The 25,028-nt window shown below is 33.4% G+C and overlaps 2 protein-coding genes across 3 annotated transcripts; one reads left to right on the top strand and one right to left on the bottom strand.

The window, feature by feature from the left end:
- Window positions 1–88: 88 nt before the first annotated feature.
- Window positions 89–17,015, bottom strand: LOC117324341. 2 transcript variants are annotated; one of them, XM_033880137.1, is made up of 9 exons: window positions 16,880–17,015; window positions 9,045–9,199; window positions 8,278–8,354; window positions 7,798–7,923; window positions 6,692–6,769; window positions 5,818–5,911; window positions 3,126–3,205; window positions 2,135–2,223; window positions 89–1,570 (listed from the first exon to the last, which is right to left on the bottom strand). In XM_033880137.1, exons 1-9 carry the CDS (start codon window positions 16,950–16,952, stop codon window positions 333–335), a joined length of 2,010 nt encoding a protein of 669 aa, XP_033736028.1. In that variant the 5' UTR covers window positions 16,953–17,015; the 3' UTR covers window positions 89–332. The 2 variants fall into 2 exon arrangements, with proteins under 2 accessions (XP_033736028.1, XP_033736029.1); XM_033880138.1 differs by having other exon boundaries at window positions 9,045–9,189; window positions 16,880–17,004.
- A 234-nt stretch (window positions 17,016–17,249) lies between these two features.
- LOC117324340 (zinc finger protein-like 1) lies at window positions 17,250–24,502 on the top strand. Its single transcript, XM_033880135.1, has 6 exons — window positions 17,250–17,422; window positions 17,756–17,873; window positions 18,555–18,748; window positions 20,882–21,161; window positions 21,438–21,561; window positions 22,145–24,502. Exons 1-6 carry the CDS (start codon window positions 17,321–17,323, stop codon window positions 22,347–22,349), a joined length of 1,023 nt encoding a protein of 340 aa, XP_033736026.1. The 5' UTR covers window positions 17,250–17,320; the 3' UTR covers window positions 22,350–24,502.
- The last annotated feature ends 526 nt before the right edge of the window (window positions 24,503–25,028 follow it).

Here is a 25,028-nt window from a genome sequence, read left to right as displayed (position 1 = left end):
TCAATGGCACCAGTGGAACTGGAGAAGAAGTTTCAAATGTGTTTGCAAAATGGCGGCTGTGGCGGCCATCTTGGATTTCAGACTGACCCGAAAAATAACAACACTTGGTCAGGACCATCCCAGCATCATTTCAGGCAAGTTTCAGCTAAATCCCACTGATGGAACTTGAGAAGAAGTTTGAAATGTGAATAGTTTATGCACGGCGGACGGGGCACGACGACGGACGAAGCATGATGACTATAGGTCATCCTGACCCTTCGGGTCAGATGACCTAATAACTACATAATTGTGTACATGCATTCAAATTTCCTTTTGTGATTCCACCTGAAAATTTATTGGGGTACTGTACATTGTAAAGCTTTCTTACTTTTTGTTTTCATTTTTTTCAAGATTTTCTTTTTCTTTGGAATGAGATCAACACTTTCTATCGATGATCTCTTTGTTTTTTGTCGATCATGATCAATATTTTTAGGAATCTTTTTATGCACTTTCTTTGAGTTAGTCATTTCCATCTTACATTTTTTGTTGTCGACTTTTTCAACTGCATCAACTTCCATTGCCGTTTCATCACTCATATTCAACTTTCGATTTTTCTTCCCTAATTTTCGTTTTACATTATTTTCCAATGTCTCTGTTTCACTCAATTTTGTCTTTATTTTCCCCTTTCCTATATTTCCTTCTGCAAGAATTTCCACACTCTTTGCTGGACTCATTTTCGTTGTTTTTTTCTTCCTTTCCATGTTCCTTTTTGCAGACATATTACTATCTAATCCTTTCACTTGACATGGTGATTTTTGCCGTTGCTTTGTGTTGGTATGAAAAGAGTCATCCTCCAAAAGAACTGACGTATCTCGCTGAAGTTGATCTACAACTGAAGATACAACTTTAACAGCTTTGTTAATTGACTGTTTGGCAGAATCTGGATTTTTCCTTAACCGATTCATACATTTTTTTAAGGCAGTCTGTACTATTTTTGCACATTGGTGGTCATCAATTTGAAGACACCTTCCTTCACGATCCAGATAAATCAGATGATTTCGTTTGAAGTTTAAAAGCATTTTCCTAACATCCTGCTGTACCTTCAGTTCTTCTAGACTTATGACCTTGTGTTGTTTCTGCGACACATTATCCTGAATCATACTCAATTCTACATTTTTTGTTTCTGTGTTCATCCTTAAAAACTTTCTGACAGATATTTGTCCTTTTCTCAATAACTTCGCCACACCTTGCTTCTTTTCCTGTGACATGACCATTAGTTTTTGTAACCGTTTTACACATCTGTTTCTATACAGGCCACCATGGTTTTGACAATTAGTTTTTATGACAAGTTCAAGCAAATCGTCTAGGGAATTTGCAAGTTTAAATCTGTTAAAAGCTTGTTCCTCAGAGATTTCTATAACACCACCTTCAACGACATCTGCTTTCCTGGTTTTGTTGTTGGTATTTGTTTCTGATGCAAAATCATTTCTTGATACTGAGCTTCCTAAATCTTCTTCAATTACTTCAGAATCATCAAAGTTTCCCTCCTGACCTGTCATCAGTATAGACTCAGGTTCTTCTTCAACAAAGCCTGAATAAAAGAAGATAAATGATACATAGTGATATATCCAATCATAGAAAATATCAACCAACATTCATTCTGGTATAAAATCTCACTGACAGCATTCTTGGATTCGTAACACTTGGATACATAAAAGGCATGCTTGTGCTTTACTTATTAAGAATATATTGGAAAAGTACATGTATTCACAATATATGTAACTGTAATCTTTTCAGTGCAGCAAATCCTCATAGACAATTTATGCAAGATGCCAATTTAAATTACAGGTAAATCAAATCCATTAGCAACATCGTCTAAACCTTGAATATTTGATAGACTGTAGATGTGTATCTGGCTGTTAGATTGTTGCTTGTTGAGAAGATATGACAGCTAGTTTGACCAGGTCAATTTTATCAAGCATACTAATACTGTGTGTACTTCTTTCAAAACATATATTCAGCATAACAATCAAAATAGCAGCACAATTTTTATCATAAAAACACTCAAAGAAACTTAATTATACTGTAAACAAGTTTTAACTGCATTGGTTTATAATTAACTAGTCAGAGGACTAGCAGGCTCTACTAAACTCACCATGTGTTTTGGCCTGCTGGAGAGAAGGTCCTCTGTCCTGTTTCTGGTTAGCATGAGGCGTCGCAAGTTCAGTCATCACCACAGATGCTCTAAGCATAAAATATAACAAAGAAAATCTAATCATCTTTGAGTTTCACAGACAAGGAAACACCTGGCCCAAACACCAAAATGGCAAGTGATATATCATGTCATTAATCATTTTTTTCTTTCAAAATGCAACAAATCCAGTCTGAGTCAGTATTTTCATTTCTCTTGGGGCTCCAAGCTTATGCAAGAAGATGACCTGTTCCGTTAAGTGGGACCTCAAGGTTAATAACTACAATTTAACCATAGTTGTTCTGAAACACATCAATATCCTATAGAAGAGTGATGCAGAGCCCTGCAGAAATCAAGATTGCCCAATTAATACAATTAAAATCTACAAAGAGGAATGGAAGAAGTCACATTCGAGGATGTGACCAATAGAATTTGGTCCCATACTGACCATTGAAGTTTTACACTGTTTAATGTCTAACTTAACAAGACAATGGATGGAGGACTAAAGGACTAAACAAAGGACAAAGAACATTTGAAATATATATATGTTGTCCATGAAAAAAAATCTCCTTTACTGAACAACTTCATTGGTGAAAATTAAGATCCTGACAAAAGTTCATTGTTGAAAATTAAGATTCTGACAAAAGTTCATTGGTGAAAATTAAGATTCTGACAAAAGCTTACTGTTGAATATTAAGATCCTGACAAAAGTTCATTGTTGAAAATTAAGAATTAAGATCCTGACAAAAGTTTATATGAGAAAATTAAGATCCAAACAAAAGTTCATTTGTAAAAATTAAGATACCAATAAAAGTTCATTCGTGAAAATGAAGATCCTCACAAAACAAGGCCAACAAAATATTTAATAGATCTGAGAAATTTGAAGAGAAGTAGAAACATTGACTTCACATTTAGTTTAGTGTTGTTACAATAGTATACCATACATTGTACGTACCTCTCTGTTGCACAAGTTTTCTTTTCAAACTTCTCCAACCACTTGCTAAGACAAACTGGTAGTATACTAGGGTCTTCAAGCTGTTAAAATCCATAAAATAGTTTTTCATCAACCAAACTAGCACAATTTAACCACATTTAGATTAGGTGTGAACAAGACATTAACCAATAATTTGATGACAGTCTATCAATAACAAGAGCTGTTGGAGAACAGCAAAGTTCGTCTCGCAAATGTTTGTCAATAAATAATTAAAATATATTAATTGGAATGTTTCGCAAATTGCATTAATAATATTCATATTGTTTACTTGATCAGATTATGTTTTTTGAATTCAAGCAATTTTCAAAACCAAACCAATTTATATACATATATATAAATTATTTATTGACAAACATTCGGGAGACAAGCTATGTTGTTGTAAATTAAATGAATATATTAAATACAAATGTAATTGCTTTTGGACATATTTCTTCAATTTTTTGATAAAATATTATCCTAATGAGAGTTGTCTCCCTTGAAAAATGTGGACGGTATAAATTGTCTAATGTGAGCATTTTCACATTGTTTTATTTTTAAGTTTCACCCCAAGAAGGAATAGTGTAACTCCATAGGGACTCTTTTACCAAATATCAGCACCCTAGTACAATCATAAAGTGATGTGTTAAAAGCTTTCAACATTTGCACAAAAATTTTAAAAATGTGTTTTTTCCCCAAAAAAATCTTTCAGTTTAAATCTGGCAAGGGATAGTTTAACTCCCACAGGGAACCTAATACCATGTATTACTATGCCTTTCAACACTCACAACATAAACTTAACACAAAGTCCAAAGATTTAAAAACAAAAACAAAAAAACACAGATTTAAAAAGAAAAAATCCAATTTTTTTTAAAATTTTACTCCAGGAAGGGATTGTCTTACTCAATAGGGACTCTATTGCCAAATATCAGCACCCTAGTACAATTAAAAAGTGATGTATTAAAACCTCTTAACACTTGCACCAAAAACTTAACGTAGAAACCAAAAACTTAACGTAGAAATATTCTAAGTCCAAAAATTTGAAAAATCTGGGTTTCTTTTCAAAAAAATCTTGAAGTTTAACTCCAGCAGGGGATAGTTTAACTCCAGAGGTACTCTATTGCAAAATATAAGCACCCTAGTACAATTATAAAGTGATGTATTAATACCTTTCAACACTTGCACCAAAAACTTAATGCAGAAATATTCTAAGTCCAAAAATTTGAAAATTCTGGTTTTTTCCCAAAAAAATCTTTTAGTTTAAATCTGGCAGGGAATAGCTTAACTCCAGAGGGACTCTATTGCCAATTATCAGCACCCTAGTACAATTATAAAGTGATGTATTAATACCTTTAAACACTTGCACCAAAAACTTAACGCAAACAATTTCTAAGTCCAAAAATTTTCAAAAATCTGGTTTTTTTTTTCAAAAAATCTTTTAGTTTAACTCTGGCAGGGGATAGTTTAACCCCCACAGGGACCATATTACCATAAATTACTATGCCTTTCAACACTTGCACCAAAAATTTAACACTTGAAAAACCAACGCCAACGCCAACGCGACAACATAAGCTCTCACTCTTCTTCGAAGAGACGAGCTAAAAATGTATATATGTACCATCCTGACGGCGACCTCATCAGACTAGATAATGGACTTCCCTGTCTGTCCGTGATTGTGAATGACTCGACTGTTGTAGCAGTCACTTTAGATTCTGTCTGATAATATAATCATATGCCAAGCTGTCACTTCAGCCTAATACAATTAAGCCGGTTTCAAGCTAACTTTTGTTAAATCCATTGATATGTATATCTGTGTATGTCAAAACATTTAAAGGTGTAATAATATATATATACATGTACATAAATTATGGCGGCAGCTACAAATTTCGTTCAGCTAATTAAGCTAGTCAAACTACAAATTTTCATAATAATTCCAGTATTTACAGAATCACAACGGTAAAAATAATGTGTAACCTGCCCAAATGTGTAATTTATGCAGGTACTTTTTTGGGCTGAAAATGCTGGAAAAAACATTCTATTAGCATATTTTGTACATGAAAAAAATTGACCAAAAATGATGTCCAGGAGGTCCCAAAATCGATGCATGAAAATAAAACAAAGACAGATTATCACAAAACTTTGCTTGAAATTATTTTTCAAAATATTTCATGATGATAATAATTTGATCATTTTGTGTTTGTAATATATATAGTTTTAAAGGAAATAGCAAAATTCAATTATTTTTGTAAAATTCTAAGAGAACTGAAATCTTTTGGTGTTGTTATGTGTACATGAAATACGTATACATGTATATCCTATATCGAAACTGGGAAGAATACATATATATTGTCCTCAGTTAAGTTATTATTTAATCAGTAGACTCAATTATACATTTGTACATGTAACTAAATATTCAAATGCATTAAGGAGCCTTAAGAATGTTTTATTTCAAATATGGCAGACAACAGGTGGTGTTAAAATGTAACAATGGAAGGCTTATTTTAATTAAAACAAGATTTAACAAGATAATTAGTCAAGTTACTAGACTTAATACTATACACTATATCTCACCCTGCATGGTTAACCCATTCCCAAAGTATGAAGTTCCAGTGTCAAGTAGAGTAATTAAGGCAAAACTGTAGTCACACGTGGATAAATGAAACACGTCTGAACTTACCCATACAACTTGTGTAGGTTCCAAATGGTCCATGCACTTTTGTAGCGAGTTGTACCATGTGACCATATATATACAGGTAGAGTTACTCAAAATCCTGAAAATGTAAGAAGTTTGTTGATACCAGTAATGAAAATGTAAGAAGTTTGTGGATCATAATGAAAATGTCAGAAGTTTGTTGATAATAAAGTATTTCATTTAAATTGTTTAATTACAATGTACATATTACATGAGTACATTTCAGAATAGGTTTCTTATAAAATTCATAGGTAACTTGATCATCCAGCTGTTGCACAGTTACATGTAATATACAATTGCCTCTTTCTCATTAGAATTTCAACACTGTCGTATTTAGCACATAATTGGCCTGTTATAAAATTATTCAATTCACCCATGGAGCATATCTATTGCATGTCACTAGTAAGTTTGCTTGCTTCGCTTGCTTTAAGACTTGTTTCATAAAATCTCATATGAAATCAAAAACTCATCTAAGATCCTAATTATATTACGAACACAACCAAAATATTACTTGGTCAGCTAATTAATAGATGTCTGCATCTGGTTAGTATTTAGAGTAAAATGATATTAGTCCCTACTACTATATCAACATGACGTAACAATATGCAAATATAGTGATAATTCATATCTAAACTCTAAAGTGTTCAAAATTGAGAGTTGCCCTTCTAAATAGCCATGGTAAGCAAGCATGGTAATTGTTACTGAAACAACATCTACAAAAAAAAACAAAAAACAACATGAAATCATTGGAAATCAAAACAGATATCACTTAAAAAGTTACATAGTTTGGAAGATAGGAGCATGTAACAATTTCTGAAAGTACAATTTAAATCATTTTATAAGGTAAAAATGTACTTACCATATCCGGCTGATTATAGACAAGAAGAGCATTGACTGTGGGATGAGGATACCTATCTCCAGATCATGTTGAACAGTGCTAGTGGTCATGTCAAGGATAATATGGTATTATTCCATTTTAGAGTCAAGCTGTGATTGGTTGTTTAAATTAAGCATTGATGTCAATATTTTTTAGTTTCATAGGGATATGAAAACAAAATTGCTTGCAAACTGTATGAATCCGTGCATTTGTACCTACAAAAGTTTTCAGACAATTTTTTTTTCATATCCCTACGAAACTAGAAAATATTTACATCAAAGCTTATGATTGATTTCTTAATTACAACAGAAAAACAAAAACTGATGTAGAAATCCATCAATTCAAAAAGTGAAATTACGGATTATTTTTTGACAAATCACAACATTCAAATATCCCTTCCGTGGCCTCTCGTGCGATATACGTCAGTCAAGAGGGGGTCTCATCACTTTTGAAGATCCGGAGATCATATTGCATACATGCCAGGTATTTTGTCTTCATTCTGTAGTCTTAAGAGTCGAATGCATACCTCATACATGTAAACAGATGACCTTTTGTTTTGATGACGTAAGCCCAGTTCAACATGTGTGAAAATATGAAACTGATTTTATCATGAAAAAGTCATAACTGCCTCATTGTTTTATTTTTCTTCTTTTTGGTATGCTAATATTTAAGGTTGTTGCAATTTGCTTTTTTCACAACATTGACAGACAGTGAGCAAAGCACATTGCATGTGTATAAACAAGAGTATATATAGTAAACAGGAATTTCAGTCACGAAAAAGTACTTTAGCCAGGTGGCGTGTTGCCATAGACTCCTCCAATCATTATCAAGAGGGCAGAGCTTAAATCTTTGTTTTACCCATAGAAGTATGAAAAGAAAAAAAATGATGAATTAGAAAGCAGCATTTTACATACAAACAGCAAAAAATTAATTATAATAAACAGACACTCATCATTTTTAATATACATGTACATAGATGTACTGAAATACATTAAATCATTTTTTTAATATTACAGTGTAGAATGAGGGAGTACATTTTGTATTTTAAAGATTTTACAATTTTCATCATTAGGAAATGCCAAGGATACATGAAGGTGTGTACACAATATGCCATGGTCTGGGTTAACAGGGCTGCCATACCCATCAGTCTCACAAGGACAAACTCTAACATCTGTCTGGAGGGCAGGTATGCAGCGTTATCATCAAGGTCAACACTATAATAGATTATCAGGCATAATATCAATCAATTCATATATGATGACTACCATAAGTTGAATTATTATTTTATACTTCTTCTATACAAAAATTTGTTCATCTGAACACATCAAGTACATGTACATCAGCAGTAGTTGAGAAATAAATTAAGAATTGATATTCAATGAAAAAAGAATTACTATTCAATGAATGAATAATTAATATTCAATGAATCGAGAATTAATATTCAAGAATTAAGAGTTAATATTCCATGAATGAAAAATTGATAATCATCAAACGAATTGAAGGCTGATTTTGAACATTAACAAAACTCATAATACATTTTCTTCACTGCCAATATTTTCTATACTTACGAATCTAGTGACCTTGTTATATCCTCAAGATACTTAACACCCTCAAAGGCACAAAATCTTTCCAAGCATGACTTGATCTGTAAAGTTTTAAACACAGCTGTTGCCATACAAAATTAAATAAATCAAAATGTATATAAATGTTTAACCAAGTGACTTTTCTATTTATTGATGGTTCTTATACACTTATATATTTAAGAGGTGAAAGCTTAAGTAAGGGGACCAATTAATGTCATGTATACATGTGAGCACATCTAAAATATAAATATAACCAATACATGATATATTTTAAAAAATGTTCAAAATCATATCTCCATACCATCTAACAGAGTGAAAGAAGGGAAGTAACTCTAATAGATCTGAATCTGTAGAAATGGATCATCGAAAGATCTTATTCTATACTAGTATGAAAATCCACTAGTTGATCCCTTGAGGGCTCCTAATTTTTCAGCTTGGTCTACAGCTACAGCTGGTAGCTATTGATGTCCCTACGGTGTTTCAGCAGATAGCTGAGAATTCCATTCTATTCATGGGGGTGACCGAAATACAATGCTTGGCAATAATCTTACCTTACCAGAATCTGGACAGTCTTTTCTGAATATATTTTCTTAACTGATCTTTAATATTTTCCAAGTAAAAGAGTGTATGCATATTTGCTGGGCTAGCAGATTTTTAGTCAAGTCTACTAGCCCTGAGTTAGTGATAAGAAAAAGAAAATCCATCCAAAATAGTAAGATATATGGCAGCTTCAGAATGTGACAAAACCATACTCGTTTAAGCCCTTGTAGTGTTTTTTCTCTCCTCCGCTGTGCGTGTTTCTTGTAGACCATCTTTGACAGGATGTGCAGCTCAGATTTCCACACAGACACATCCGATAGTAGGTGAGTGAGATTTGCCATTGTTGTTTTCATACTTCTGTAATGTACTAAAATGGGGATATGCTGTTTGAGAAAAGTTACCTTATGAAACACTTTACAAAAAACAACACATATAAAGTTAATAAACGGGAAATATATTATATTCAAAATCATGCAACACACTAAACTTTGCAATCAAAAAATAGGATTATGGGTTCATTAATTCTTATAATGTTGGTTTCCATAATGTCTGATATAGATAATAGGTCCAAAAACAGCTAAAGGCACATTTGTCAATATTTAGGATTGTGTGTGCAAAAAGGAAGCAAGATTAATTATTTAGAGATTTGAGTTTAGATTTGAAACAGTCTATAGATACAGAAGAAGCTAAGTCAGACGGAAGTATGTTCCAATCTTCAGACGGAAGTATGTTCCAATCTTCAGACGGAAGTATGTTCCAATCTTCAGACGGAAGTATGTTCCAATCTTCAGACGGAAGTATGTTCCAATCTGATACGGCTCTTGGAAAGAAGGAGAATTTGCGACAGTCTGTTTTACAATGAGGGAACTGATAGGAGAGTGTGTGTGATTGTCTGGATTTATGTACATGTAATTGTGGTGTTAGATGGAGGTCTTTGTTAATAGATACTTTGTGATGTGTGATCTAATACATCATAATAAAACGGGCGTCCTTGCGTCTGTCAGCGAGACTAGGCCAGTTGAGGTTGTATATCATGTCACTAGACCTAGAGGTGTACTGTTGTGAAAGCGATTTTAGACAAATCTAGCTGCAGCTACGTTGGACCATTTCTATTTTACTTATGTCAGACTTTAGATATGGGTCCCATGCAGAGCAAGCATATTCCAATGATGGACCCACTAATGATTTGTATGCTTGCTCTTTTATACTTTTGGAGTTTATCTTTAGGTTGTACCCAATGAAGCCTAATGTTTTGTTTGCTTTGTTGGTAATATTTGTTATGTGCGAGTCCCATTTGAGATCTTGTTGAATAGTGATGTGGCAGTGTTGTTTTTATTATGTTTCAATGGCATCTATTATATATTATTATATTATATGCACAACGTATGTATAACGTTTGTTGTTATTTTCATATACCTGTCTGTATTGGTCCAAATGGTTTGTCTTGTCCACGTGTGTCTTAACTATTTGTTAGTTGTGTTATGTGTTGTCCTTGTCACGTGATTGCATGTTCGTATGAGTACCTGTACATATCTCTCTCGCACCGTTACTCACTCACTGGACAATAAACGATACAGACCTTCAATATATTGTAATTATGAAGTTAACGACAGATTTGAAACAGGACATGTTTAAAAGTAAGTGTCTGGAATGTTATCAGGTTTTGGTCCAATTTCAAATTGTATCTTACCTTTATGGATGAGGATTTATTGGAATATCAAAACAAGTAAAAGTCTTTAATTTCAATTTTGGTAAACACATTTTCCGGCATGGTCCTCGTTTTGCTATTACGGAAACTGTTATTCATAAATTATTTTACATGTCATTTGTTAATATATACATTTAGTTTTGTTGTTTCATTTTTCAACAGAACCATAGTATGAAGCAGAGAAACTGACTTTGTCGCTATATGTGTCTAAAGACCTCTGTCAGAGTGATAGAGTAGGTACAATTGTATTTTTAATACTTGCGTTATTTTTCTCACTCTAATATATTTACGCATTGTATTTATGTGATACTGATGAATGTAATCAAGTTTGTTATGTTAATTATAACCATTACGGGTGTTACATATGATGTTAGTTCAGTTCCAGTGTGTAATGTTTAGTGTCGATCTTTTATAATGTACCGTAGTGTTCTTATGTTTATTTATGTTATAGCAGAGGTCTTCTTCTGTTGTTCCCGTCCAATAAAAGATTGAACCGAGAATTACATCTGTGTGATGTTTTGTGTAGCACTGAACCCGGCTACAGTGACACCTACATTTACATGTAGGTATTTAGATTTACAAATGTAGCAGTATGGTCAATTAAGGCAATATCTGTGTAAATAATATTTAAATTTCAGATGGGTTTTATTTTTTGTAATTGATAGGACTTGCACTTCTGGGGATGGAATTCCATTTTCCAGAGTTTTTCCCATCTTGCTAATTGATCCATATCACTCTGCGGAGAGTTTGACGTTTCAGTGGATTTAACCGTGATGTACACAATAGTATCATTGGCAAACAACGTCCAACCTAACTGAGGCAGTATCTCGGTAGAGATACAGTTGAGTGTAAGCTAACCTTTACACCCTAGTGCACTACCTTTAAGCTACAGGTAAACTAGTAGTGCACTACGTCCAGTCAGGTGTGACCACAAATCCCCCTATACAGGTAATGGACAGTGCCAATAGGCACCTGTACATGTGTTAGATACCTGTATTTGTTACATATACAGACCTGTGTAAATTGGAGGTACGGACAAAAGCCCCTCCCCCCCTGAATATTAGCCCCCCCCCCCCGGACATTAGCCCCTTCACACTAATCAAAAAATGGACAAAAGCCCCTTCATAAATTTTTTTTTTTATTTATTTTTTCATTTTATTTTTTTTTTTAATTTCAATATATGTTTTTAGCAAATGTCTGGGGGGGGCTTTCATCCGGAGGGGCTTTTGTCCTAGGGGCTAATGTCCGGGGGGGCTTTTGTCCTACACTCGTGATCATGAATTGACTGCCTTATATATATCTTTTAAATGTTGATAAAATTTTATCTAATACTAACTCAAAATAAAATTGGCTGCGGTTATTATATGATATATTGCACAAGGGGAATTAAAACTCTATCAATTGGATTTGTAGTGGGTTTTTTCATCATTATTTTTTTTTTTAAGATTTCATTTTAGTGTATAATTAAGGTTTATCTTTCTGATTTCAAAATTTTGAATCAATACTATGCTTTTCATTTATTCTTTTTTTAGTTGTAATTATTATACATTTTATATTAATGATTAATTCTACCTTAGGCCTTGATGACTGTAGATTTTTTTTTTTCAAGTACACTGTACATATATATTTTGATATTTATTACTTTGTATTTTATCAGACAAAAATATTTTTAAATTCAATGTATTGTTATTTCACTAATATCTGTTAATTCAACCATGAAATCATTGCATAGTACATAATCAAGTATCAAGAATCAGAAGTTTTGTATATCCTCATTTATGTTTTGTAAGAGACATAATATCTACACAACAAGATATATACTTATGTAAATGTGCCTGTATGTATAATTGGTACTCTCAGGACATGCCTGTTGTCATGGCCCCCTGGGCCCCAGGCCCCAAACCCCACCTTACCACCAGTGGCACCACTTTATGGACCTCCATAACACCTTACCTACATATATGTATGTATGATATGAGGATCAGTCTTAAGCTTTTAAGGTGTGCATGTTTTGTCAAGTTCCCAATTTACCCCCAGGGGCCATTTATAACATGCTGTGCCAGGCTCCTCTGCCTTACCTACCTGTAATTAGCATCTAACACTACCCATATGATATCTACCTGTGGATGTTGTTTTTTTTCAAAACTTTATAGGTTTTTTGTTGTTTTTTTTGCAAATCATCCAAAAACAATTGATTTTTATATACATTTTTCTTCTCAATAAAGATATTCAATAAATATAGTTTATATGCTGATTTTCTTTAATTACAAGAAGGGGTAAAATCCCCATCAGTTATACATTTTAAGGTAATGAACAGTTAATCATTTTCTTAATGCAATAGGGAAACACTTAAATGCTGATCAAAATGTATCCCAAAATTATTTTTTTCAAACAATATTGCAAACAAGAAATATCTATAAAAAAGATAAACGGCATAGTTTTAATGCTGATGGTTATAATGTAAAACTGATGGGGAAATAAGTACGAACTAAAGCGTTTTAGCACGAAAACAAAATTATATCAGTTTGAATCATTTTTGGTAATAATAAAAACGCATTTGAATCCCGGCCGATTTCGACCTATGAGACACTGTCATATCATCATCTAATAAGAGCTATGCATTAACTAAATTTAAGAAATACATGCTAAAATATTCTAAAGTATTGTCACATTTGCTTACAATATATTACAATTTTAAAATGCACAATAAACCTGATCCAATTCATAAAATATTCAACTATGATAAAATCAGATAAATCTGACACAATTTCTAAAATATCTCACCCTTAAAAGCATTGCCGTCTTCTGTACATTTTATATAAAACAGATGATAATGAGCACTGTAGTGCATTATTATTCATTAAATATATAAGTTTATGTTGGGAGTCAAGCTCAAAAAAAGTAGGACTAAACACTCCTGCTTGCTCCAACAAAGTATTTCTTAAATCATCGTAAAAATCACAATCAATCAGGAAGTGAGTTTCATCTTCAATATGGTTTGAACTACATAATCGACAAACTCGTTCTTGTAATGGAGTTTTTGGAACAGTGTACCGACCGGTCTCTATATTCAATTTTAAGTTACCACAGCGAAATTTCGCTAAACATTTACGGTGGTGCCTACTGATAATCGTGGTGACATAATATTCAGGTGTAACACAATATTTATACTTTCTGTAAGTTCTAAGTTTGTTTCCGTTCTCATTACCAATATCATTCCATAAATCTCTATACCAGTTTCCTCTATCCTCATTACTTAATACTATTTTAGCAATATTTAAACAATGAATTTTATCAACATCATGTATTAAAAAGTCTGTAAGATCACGATCCTGGAGAAATTTCTTAGTTTTGGTTTCCCAACTCTTTGGAGTAGACAGAGACCATGCATGTATCTTATACGTTATTCTGTCCATTTCTGTACTACGAAGTCTTAGCCACAATCTACACACTTCAAGTTTTTGTTTCACCATACAGGAATCCCAGCCCATGTCGCCACGCGTTGCGATATTTGATGCGTTTTTTTCCACAGCCAAGAAAGTATCTACATGCTCTGTTTTGAACAGTTTGTATAAACTTGTACGTATTTAGGCCCCATATACCCGCGCCGTAAAATAAAACAGGCTCAACCAGCGATTCATACAATGATTTAAAAACTGAATATGTCATTCCACCAGCTAGTATAAATTTAGTATATAGGGCACATAAAGCTCTACCCGCTGATTTTGAGAGTTCACGTGCAGTAATAGTCATATCAAGGTGTTCAGTGAACCATAGTCCTAGGTACCTATAACGGTCCACGGTCGAAATGTCAAGGTCGCCACAGGTAAAGCTCACGAGAGATTGAGGCACCGACGGGTTTCTGAAGTGAATCACTTTGGTTTTTGACTGATTAACCTGTAAGCGCCACTTTCTACACCACTCGCCGAGACTGTCTAACATACGTTGGAGAGAGTGTTCATCCGGGGCCATCAGCGCGATATCATCGGCGTATAGGAGGAGTGAAATGTAAATGTTATCTACCGGTATGCCACAGTTCAGACCATTTATGTCATGCACAAGGTCATTGATGTATATAGAAAAAAGTGTCGGGGAGATATTACAGCCCAATATATATGTATGATGTTGAGGATCAGTCTTAAGCTTTTAGGTGTGCCTGTTTTGTCAAGTTCCCAATTACCCCCAGGGGCCATTTATAGCATGCTGTGCCAGGCTCCTTTGCCTTACCTACCTGTAATTAGCATCTAACACTACCCATATATGATATCTACCTGTGGATGTTTTTTTTCAAAACTTCATAGTTTATTTTTGTTTGCAAATCATCCAAAAATAATTGATTTTTATATACATTTTTCTTCTCAATAAAGATATTCAATAAATATAGTTTATATGCTGATTTTCTTTAATTACAAGAAGGGGTAAAATCCCCATCAGTTATACATTTTAAGGTAATGAACAGTTAATCATTTTCTTAATGCAATAGGGAAACACTTAAATGCTGATCAAAATGTATCCCAAAATTATTTTTTTCAAACAATATTGCAAACAAGAAATATCTATAAAAAAGATAAACGGCATAGTTTTAATGCTGATGGTTATAATGTAAAACTGATGGGGAAATAAGTACGAACTAAAGCGTTTTAGCACGAAAACAAAATTATATCAGTTTGAATCATTTTTGGTAATAATAAAAACGCATTTGAATCAGGAATATGATTTTATTAATGTGTCATTTAAAAAGATAATCTACTTAATCATCTTGCATTAAATCTTAACTTTGTTTCGTTTTTTAACTACATATCTGCATTTTGCATTTACCGCTACATTGACCAATCACATACTTCATCTTGACAAGTAACGCCACCTGTCGCGTCATATCCGAGGCCAAAAGCATGCCAAAAGAAAATTATACGGCTATGCCGAAAAACATGTTAGCATGAACTGTAAAAAAAAAATTTGGCTTAATAAGGTCCACATGATCCACATGTGTATGTAATATATTTGATAGCAGGTAACTTTATAGAAGAAAATTATGAAATTATAAATACAAGTGTTGTATGACATGAACATGTATGTGTGTTATATAAGCTTAAAATTGTTGCCCTTCCCCTCCCCAAGTTTGCCTTATATGTATTTCATAACAAAAATGACATTAATTAATTGTTCCCTCAGGCCATTATCTCATTCTGTGTTACCTGTAACTGATACATGTACCTGGAATCAGATCCAATATGTTAGATCTTCAAAGTACTAGATACCTGCACACGGGTACATGTACAGAAATTTCAACTATTTCAGTAAAGGAAAATGGAAGGTGTTTTACAAGTAACATATACCTTTTATAAACTTAAAATTTTGAAATGTAGAACTGTTATGATCACTTAATTACCAGTACATTCAAAGAATCTCTTTCTTTACATGTTAAATCAAGGTTTAGTTAATTTCCTAATGTGTTCAGGTTTCTGACTTTAAGCATTGGATGTATACACATAGAATGTACAACATATATTATGGGCTGAATTAGGTTTTAATAAGCATAACATCACATAAAAATGAAATTATGAATATGCTGCTTAATTTAATCTGAAATTAAACTACAATAAAAATTAAATGTATCAAATTGAAAATGTTCAAGTAACGATAATTGTTTTCAAATGTACTATTATATACTTTCATGTGATGAAAACAAAATTACTGGAATTAAACATGTGAAATATATAACTGATTAATCAATACAAAATATAAAGTACCAAAAGATAAATGAAACTTGGCTTGAACAATTTAACTTAGTTAAAGGATTTCTAAAGTAAATCTGTCTTAAGTTACAGTGCATAATTAACAAGAATAGAAAGGTTGAAATCTATCATCAAACTAAACTTGCAAAACCTTTTTAATAGCTCTTTGAATATAACTGCTATCTAGCACAGGTACTTGGGGTAAGAAATTACATTTGTATATATATACTATATAGCCTCGTATTACTTTTATATAGTAATACGAGGCTATATAGTATATATATACAAATGTAATTTCTTACCCCAAGTACCTGTGCTAGATAGCCTTATATATGTACAGTACAGGTAAAAATCACAGGTAGCCTTGGGTACTGCCCATTACCTGTATGGGGGTTTTGCTGTTCATCATCTCTTAGGGTGTCGTGCACTACTAGTTTACCTGTAGTTTAAATGTAGTGCACTACTAGTTTAAACGTAGTACACTAGATGTCAAAGTTAGCTTACACTCAACTATACAGTTGGGGCATGTCGTTTATGTAGTACAAAAACAAACTTGGCCCGAGGCCAAAATAAAGACTAATTGTGTAGTTTTGTAATAACATACCCTTGTTATTTGCTGTTACAGTGGTCTTCATGTTGCAGACAATGGGAGGAACGACTATTTTCTGGTTCCACATGTTTATATTCTGTACCTAAATGGCACACGTGTGGAGGCATAAACATCAAGCTTCCGATTGATAATCTCGGTCCTGCAAACGTTTGACTGCAATTTGTAATATATCACCGACACTTTTTAAATAAACGACAACATTTCCACTGCTATTTAATTGTATTGAATTCATAATATTATATTCCGTGGAATGTTAAGGATATTCTGTTCTTTGTCTGTTCATATATCCTGAAATTCGGCTGCACGTCAAAAATATGATATCCGGAATATAGGTACCGCTTTTCCATTCTTTTTGTATAACACTACTTCCATGTGTAACTTCCTGTTTGATGTGTCAAACAATTTCGTCGGCGTCAGGTTATCATTCCTGCAAATATGGGACTTTGCAAATGCCCAAAGAAGAAAGTAACAAATATATTCTGTTTTGAGCACAGAGTGAATGTCTGTGAATATTGTTTAGTAGCAAACCATGCAATGGTGAGTATATTTACCATACACTAACTGCTTACGAGTTATGTAGATTAGAGGCCTAAATCATATAATTTGTAACGAACTCCTTTGGTGTGCAGTCGTGATCAGTGCAATACATTTTACAATACAGCTGTTGTATGCTTAAGTGAGATTTTTTTGACCATTTGATTGACAAGTTTGGTTATAATCAGTAATCATTAGATCTTACTACTATATATATATACATCATCATCGTCATCATCATATGATGATGATGATGATGATGATGATCATCATCATTTTTATGTCATGTGATTGTATAAATGATAAATTGATAACTATTCTTCTTTTTTTTATAAGTGTATTGTGAAGTCATACCTACAGTGGTTACAAGATAGTGATTACAGTCCAGTATGTACGCTCTGTACCAAAGGTTTGACAGATGGCAACAGCAAGTGTGTACGACTCACTTGTTATGGTAAGCTTGGTGTACATACAGTATGTAATGCATTCAACTACTTTCATTTATATGTAAGAACCCTTTCCTTGATATGCATTATGCTGTATCAACATTTTAAAATTATTGTAACAGATTTGTTCATCAATATTAATAAAAATACATATCATCTTTAGATCATTTTATGTCTGACAACTTAATGAGCGATTTGGAAACTAATTTGATAATATTTAGGGACCCCATTGGAAATGAGTTTAGCGTGCTCGGTATGAATGTATGTCAACCATATGTGTGTCCCATACATGTTCTTCTTTACTCCAACAATGTTAGAAGATTTCACAGTGAGAAACTTATGACAGCTAGGAGCCGTTTAACATCAGAACCAAAAAATAGCCAGATACCTTAGCTACAATGTAGCTTAAGTGGTTCTTCTTATTCCCTGCACAGGACATTCCTGTCCCAGCTCCCAGTTCATTCTCCATCATACCATTGGACAGTACACATCGTTGTACAGGCGATTAGCCCTGGTCTTATTTTAAATCAAAAACCATTCTATCTGAAGATAGCCTTGTGTTGTGTATCATTTGTTAATGCCAAGGGCTACATATAAGCCCCCAAATCTTTTATAGGTCATTACAAGTAATGCAATTTGAATAGATGCTTCATACATGTTTACAATGTACAGTACTTGTCCTATTTCAGATGTCTTTCACTGGCACTGTCTGAACCGTTATGCCAATCAGATGCCTCCAAACACCGCCCCTGCTGGTTATACCTGTCCTAATTGTAACAATGGGATATTTCCAGCTCAAAATGTAGCATCACCTGTGGCTGAAGAATTAAGACAAATGCTATCTCAGGTGAACTGGGCAAGAGCAGGACTTGGACTTCCACTGGTTTGTACATTTCTTTATTCAATTTTTCAGATGTAAATCAATACATTCAATACGCGATTTCTGAGTTAGTCTCCCATTGTAAGCTCACCCGAAAAGGAGATACAATACACTTACGATTTGCTGCTTATTGACAGAACAATATAATACTAGGATGCTGGACTCAATAGAAGTAAAAATATTATGCTTTTCAGATATGCTTAACACATCTCATTTTACTTGATCACGCATTTGTAGTTACAGAATACAAATATTTTACATGCAGAGAACAAAACAATAATACATTGTAATAATTGTTTATAACTTTTATGTTGAAAACCAGGTACACAAAATAATACTAAATAATGAGCAAATATGAAAAGTTGCTGAGTACTGTATACATGTCAGGAAACTCTGTATACTCGTAGTTAATGTAAGAGAACAATGTTGGGGCAGGACTTATCTCAATGGGTTTTCCATCCACAATGAAGAGCGCAATCTCCCAAATTTTGTTCGGGGACCAGTCACAATCAGCGAGGTCCACTTTCTCTAAATATTTATATTTTTCCTGTTTGGCAGTAAAAATAATTTTACACCTTTCGTTCATGGATATTTGACAAATTTATTTATCAAGATTTCTCGTTTCTGCACTGCAGCCCTGCACACAGCAGATATGTGTTAACATCCATAATTCTAGCCCTACTTCCCCTGTTGGCACGCTACATATATATACATTTTCCAACAAAAGAGGGCTAAATTTTGGGGGTGATAACTCCCGTGGAATGCATAAATCAGAACTTGGAAATTGTGTATTAAATTTGTGTCTTTTTTACTCAACAAGCCCAGAATTAATACATGTACTGTTCTTTTTAAAGCCCCATACTCCCAAAGAAATATATTTAAATGTGTACATTTTGACCTCCTTACAGTTTTCAGTCTTAATATATATACCTAACAAATTATCGTGAATCAAACACTGGAGAAAAGTGTGCATTTTTGAAAGTATACTGGAAATTCCTAAAAATAATAACTGGGTCTCATGGACCAAGTTTCTGTGCAAATTAGTCTCACAATGCAAAGGGCGGGTTATCAGTCAACACAAAATGGCGGAACGCCAAAACCGCGTGCCTGTCAAAACGCATGCAGACAGATTTTGCCAAAAAGAAACGTAAAAAAGACTGGAATCAGCAAAACCCAAGGATTTCCTTAGGAAAAGAATTGATTCGTTGGAACTTAGCAAGAGAAGAAAAAGGAATACACTTGAATTCCGATTTTGCCGGATGTCTATTGGATTACTGCTTAGCTTTTTACCATATTCCTTGAACATTGCCAACTTCACCGATCAGAATTTCATGGATGTTTTGTTGTATGCAAATTGCTATATTAATATTAAGTGTTTAGTTGAATGTTTGTTTATATTAATCAGTTATTAAAAGAATATTTTGCTAACATGTTCAATTGAAAGCATTATTAGGTGAGTTCACATTTACTCGATATGTAAATAATGGCCATGTGTACTGTGTAGTTTATGTGTAGTGTACGTTGTTGCACCGTCGTTCTCATCTCCATGACAAATCTTGTGATAAAAATAAATGCTTCAAGTTAGTTTTATACACTTAGGCAAAAGATTGCCATTAATACATGTGTGAAAGTAGAGTTTTAGGTTATTTGGGAATATGCGGCTTAAAAATGGAATATCTTTGTCAGAAACAATGTTACAAATGTGCACCATTAGTTGTTTGCTTTTTAGGTAGGTTAACTGTGATACACAATAACTGGTAATTAGCTTTAATGTGATGTTTGTAGTACAAAGTACTTATAGCCTAGTGAAATAAACTTTCGTTATTGTTAGATATTGGTTTAGATCCAGTTGTTAAATTGCCTCCAAGCTCTTAACATATATGTAATTTATTAGCTGTCCCACCTACTGGCCAGTGAAAGTCAATAAAAAGGTTGTTTACATTGTGCTTCAATTCACTGTTTATGATATGCCAATATAATTTGATATAATTTTTCATTTGAATCACAGTATACAAATTATATGCGAGATACAATTTTCTAATAAAAACATGTACTTGAAGCATTCCTTGTTTTAAAAAACTTGCATCTGCAGGTTTCATAATTTACTTTTGTAATTTTTCCATTTTTCACCATAAGATTGATGAACCAGAACCACCACCATCACCAGCACCCCCAATGGAGGTTGCCATGGAAGCACAACAACAGATGGTGCAGCAAACATTGCCCATGGCACAGAGTACACCATTAAAGAATGAACTAGCACCAGCTTCTTCACCAACTCCTTTAAGGGTGTCACCTTCTCCCTCAAACCACACAAGGCCCAGTGCCCATGTGACACCCCAGATGCAACACAGTGTGATTAGCGTTGACACAGGTACCACAGTGAGAGGACAAGAAAAGACTTACGGTGTCGCAGGTATGCAGAGTTATTGCCCTTGGCCTGAATAATGTAGCATCAAAGCTTGACAAATAAAATGTACATGATTAATTATGCTACAGGTACATTGTACAGGAACATGTATTTGTATTTTTAAACCAAAACAAAATGAATCATATCTTAATTTGTGCATTTTACTTATAATGCCAAATTAAAATCTATTAAATGAAATTGAAATATATAGTTGAACACAAGGGAATTTATAGTTTTGAAATTTGTATATCCTAAATTTTCATGTTTTGGTCATTGTTGCAGACCCAAGAAAATTGTTTGATTCAACAAAGGAGGACACAAGTAATATGTTTAACATGTCACATGATCATGATGAAGACAAGTATAAAAGAAGACCTGCATTGGAATGGCTAGGCAAATGGCTCAAGTATGTACCAATGTCCTACTCAATGTCTACTCCATACAATGTCAAGCTTTCACATCAACATCCTAACTACCGGTAGCCCAAGTTTCCTCTGGCCTTGACCAGACATTGTATCAGAGACAGAGGAAAGTCAGGCTACATATATATATATATATATATACATACATGTATATATTATGTATAAAAGTCATGGTTAGTGGCGATTGATATCATGCTGTTAATGAAAAATTATCAGAACATTGAACTTGTTTTATCATTTCCATGTCTTTTATTTAGTCTTTTAAAGTACATTAACAATGGTCTTTCATCTTATGAGATCATAATTATGATGATTAATTAAGTACTGCTTTATTTCACGATATACAGTGTATTTGCATGTAGTGGTATATTAATTTTCATAATAATGATAATAATTAGCTATTAAATAAATATTTAGCAAAATATTAAAATTTAAATTATTGAAGCATGAATTGTTTTCAAGATAGAAGATTATACCAATAGATATTGCTTCAATAATAAGAATGTGAACCATGATTACTTAACATGTTAGTTAATCCATGGTAAACTCTTCATGTTGTTTATAAAGGTCTCGTGAAGGAAAGCACAGGAAGGACCCAGACTTGATGATGAAGCGGTTCCTGTTTGTCTTAATTATTGGACTCATTGGATTTGTTACAGTTGTTGTGATTTTCTCAAAACTGGGACGCAATGCTACAGACAATGACCCTTTCCTGGATCCTATGGCTAATCCAAATATAAGAGTCAATGAATTACCAAAACAGATTAATTAGTTATTTTAATCTTCGTTGATGGGGTACTTTGTATATAAAAAACCTGGAATATTATCTACAGATAAGATATAGTTATCAAGTATAATGTTCTTGACAGCCTATTTATACCAGCGGTTTTATCGGGATATTTTACGTTATGTAAGCGCAATTCACCAAGATTTGTTTGCCTCTATCATACAATACATTATGACATTCATACATTTACTGATACATGTATATTTAAAACATTTTAGGCATAGACCTTTTCTAGACTGGTAATTAAAATTACCCGCAATTGGAAATTACGAGTGTGTTACATATTGAATATGTCTATCATTCCATTATTTGCTCTGAAGAAGAATATTTTATCACAGATTAAACCTACAGGGGCTTGACACATTCTTTCATTCCAGAATGAAAAATTAACCCCAGGGTTCGACCTCTAGATCACAAAAAATAACCCCAGGGTCCAACCCCTAGGTCAGTTTGATCTAGATCACTTTGATCTAGGGGTGAGGCCCTGTGAGTTCTGTTTTGTTCTGGGCCATATGAACATGTTGAGCCCCTGTGATTTAACTGGTACTGTATATGACTGGTACAGGTACCTAGGGGAGTACACAGTATTGTATAGGTATATGTATATGCTGTAAAATTGCATCAAAGTTTTATTATTTTGCCATACAATCACATTAACCCCAGTAGACACAAAATCATTAAGTGTTTAATGCAACATGTTCCAACAATATTAAAGGATAACACAACAACAGGAGATTTTGACAGACATGGTGTAATGTCATTAGTATTACACTGTATCTGACAAGTAGACACTTATCATATTGGAATAGTTTTCGTCAATTAATTGAATTCGTTAATTCAAAATTACTCGATTTTCTTTGCATAAAAAGATTACATTGGATTTGTATTAGTGAAGGCCAAGACTAAATTGTACAACAAAGTACACTGTATGTTTGTTTGTATTGGCTAAAGTTACTGCACTACTACGTATTCTGAATATCAATTTAAAAAAAGAAAAAACATTATTTTGGAGCATATTTGTCATTCAGTTAAAAAGTCGCGAAACGCTGTGATACATAGTACGAGGACCAAACTGAGAATATCCTTGATTCATTCTTGTAATGATTCAGATTTCTTGATGCAGATTCGGATTGGACAAGGGAAATGTTTTAATATTTTAGCTTTATTTATTTACACTGTCCAATAAACAAGTTATTTCTGTATCAGTATTTTCAATTTTTTTATCAAAGAAAAAGTACTAAAAATTGTTCTTGTTTTTTCTCTGTTTGAAAATGTTTGAGTTGTTTGATTTGAATATGATACTGTTATACATATGTATCTATATATATGTACCTAAGTTGGTTTTTTAAAACACACCATGATTATGTGTGTGGAGTAAATATTAAGTGTAACTTAATCTCATTATATGATGCACATCAAGAACTGTAGTAACTATTCAACATAAGAAATTATCATTGTGTGAGAGGCCTAGGCCCTGATGTTCATTCTGGAAACCTAACCAATTACATCACAGGATCCATATTGATATGAGAAGACTTAAGTGATACAAATGATTTATTTAACAGCATCAGCAGCATTCATCAGGGTTTACGGTAGATTTTAGTCTGGATATATTGACTGTCTCTGTGTAAACGGATCAGAGCTATCAACACTGGTAGGATTATTACTTCTTCATTTTCTATAGCATTTACTGTAAAATTCCTTAATGCCATCAGGAAAACCTGAAAATTGCAATGTTTTCTTGTTGTGTGGTATAATTTACATGTAGATATCATTCTATGTTGTCAGTATAACAATAATTCATATACTTACATGGGTACATTGTATTATATCATGATGGTTAATATCAAGTCCTCTTCATTGTGTTGTTTAATTTCATTCTCTAGACTATCAATTACAAAATGTATGATATAATCCAGCCTATCTTCATGTAAATTCATATAACTGATTCCTATTTATTTATTTATGGAACGGTATTACACATATATTGTAAAATAGATAAGGATGTTGTAAATTTGTACAGACAAAAATATGGAATATGGAAGCTTCCTAACAGTCGTGCAGATCACCATTGGAACCAAGAAAACTAGCCCGAGTTTCATCTGGCCCTGACATTCATTCCCTGACATCATGTCTGGTGTCGGGGCCAGAGGAAACTTTGGCTACAAGAAAACCAGAACCTCCTTGTAAACATAGACCACACCCATGTGTTACATTAAAGAGTTTTCTGGTCGAATGGATACAGATACGTGTAGATAGACAGATACGTGTAGATAAGACAACAGACCCGTTGAGGCCGAGGTGAAGGCTACCCTTCTATCATTGAATACACGTGTAGATAGGACGACAGACTTGTCGAGGCCGAGGTGAAGGCTATCCTTCTATCATTGAATACACGTGTAGATAGGACGACAGACTTGTTGAGGCCGAGGTGAAGGCTATCCTTCTATCATTGAATACACGTGTAGATAGGACGACAGACTTGTTGAGGCCGAGGTGAAGGCTACCCTTCTATCATTGAATACACGTGTAGATAGGACGACAGACTTGTTGAGGCCGAGGTGAAGGCTATCCTTCTATCATTGAATAAAGACTTCATTCATAACTGAATATGTTATTTTTTACCAACCACCCGGAGTTCTTACTACCTGGCATTACTTTGTT

The sequence above is a fragment of the Pecten maximus genome, chromosome 3, assembly GCF_902652985.1.
Source record: "Pecten maximus chromosome 3, xPecMax1.1, whole genome shotgun sequence".
NCBI lineage: Eukaryota > Metazoa > Mollusca > Bivalvia > Pectinida > Pectinidae > Pecten > Pecten maximus.
Note: the sequence above shows the minus strand (reverse complement) of the source record. Positions and strands in the feature narration are given on the sequence as shown.

Bases quoted from the DNA above. Each gene is read 5' to 3' on its own strand.
- LOC117324341 (XM_033880137.1), bottom strand. From the start codon at position 16,952: ATGTGGAACCAGAAAATAGTCGTTCCTCCCATTGTCTGCAACATGAAG. The intron at 8,355-9,044 runs GTATGGTTTTGT...AAAACTTTACAG, and splicing joins CACTACAAGGGCTTAAACGA to ATCAAGTCATGCTTGGAAAG. The intron at 7,924-8,277 runs GTAAGTATAGAA...AATCTATTATAG, and splicing joins ATAACAAGGTCACTAGATTC to TGTTGACCTTGATGATAACG.
- LOC117324340 (XM_033880135.1), top strand. From the start codon at position 17,321: ATGGGACTTTGCAAATGCCCAAAGAAGAAAGTAACAAATATATTCTGT. The intron at 17,874-18,554 runs GTAAGCTTGGTG...GTCCTATTTCAG, and splicing joins TGTACGACTCACTTGTTATG to ATGTCTTTCACTGGCACTGT. The intron at 21,162-21,437 runs GTATGCAGAGTT...TCATTGTTGCAG, and splicing joins AAAGACTTACGGTGTCGCAG to ACCCAAGAAAATTGTTTGAT.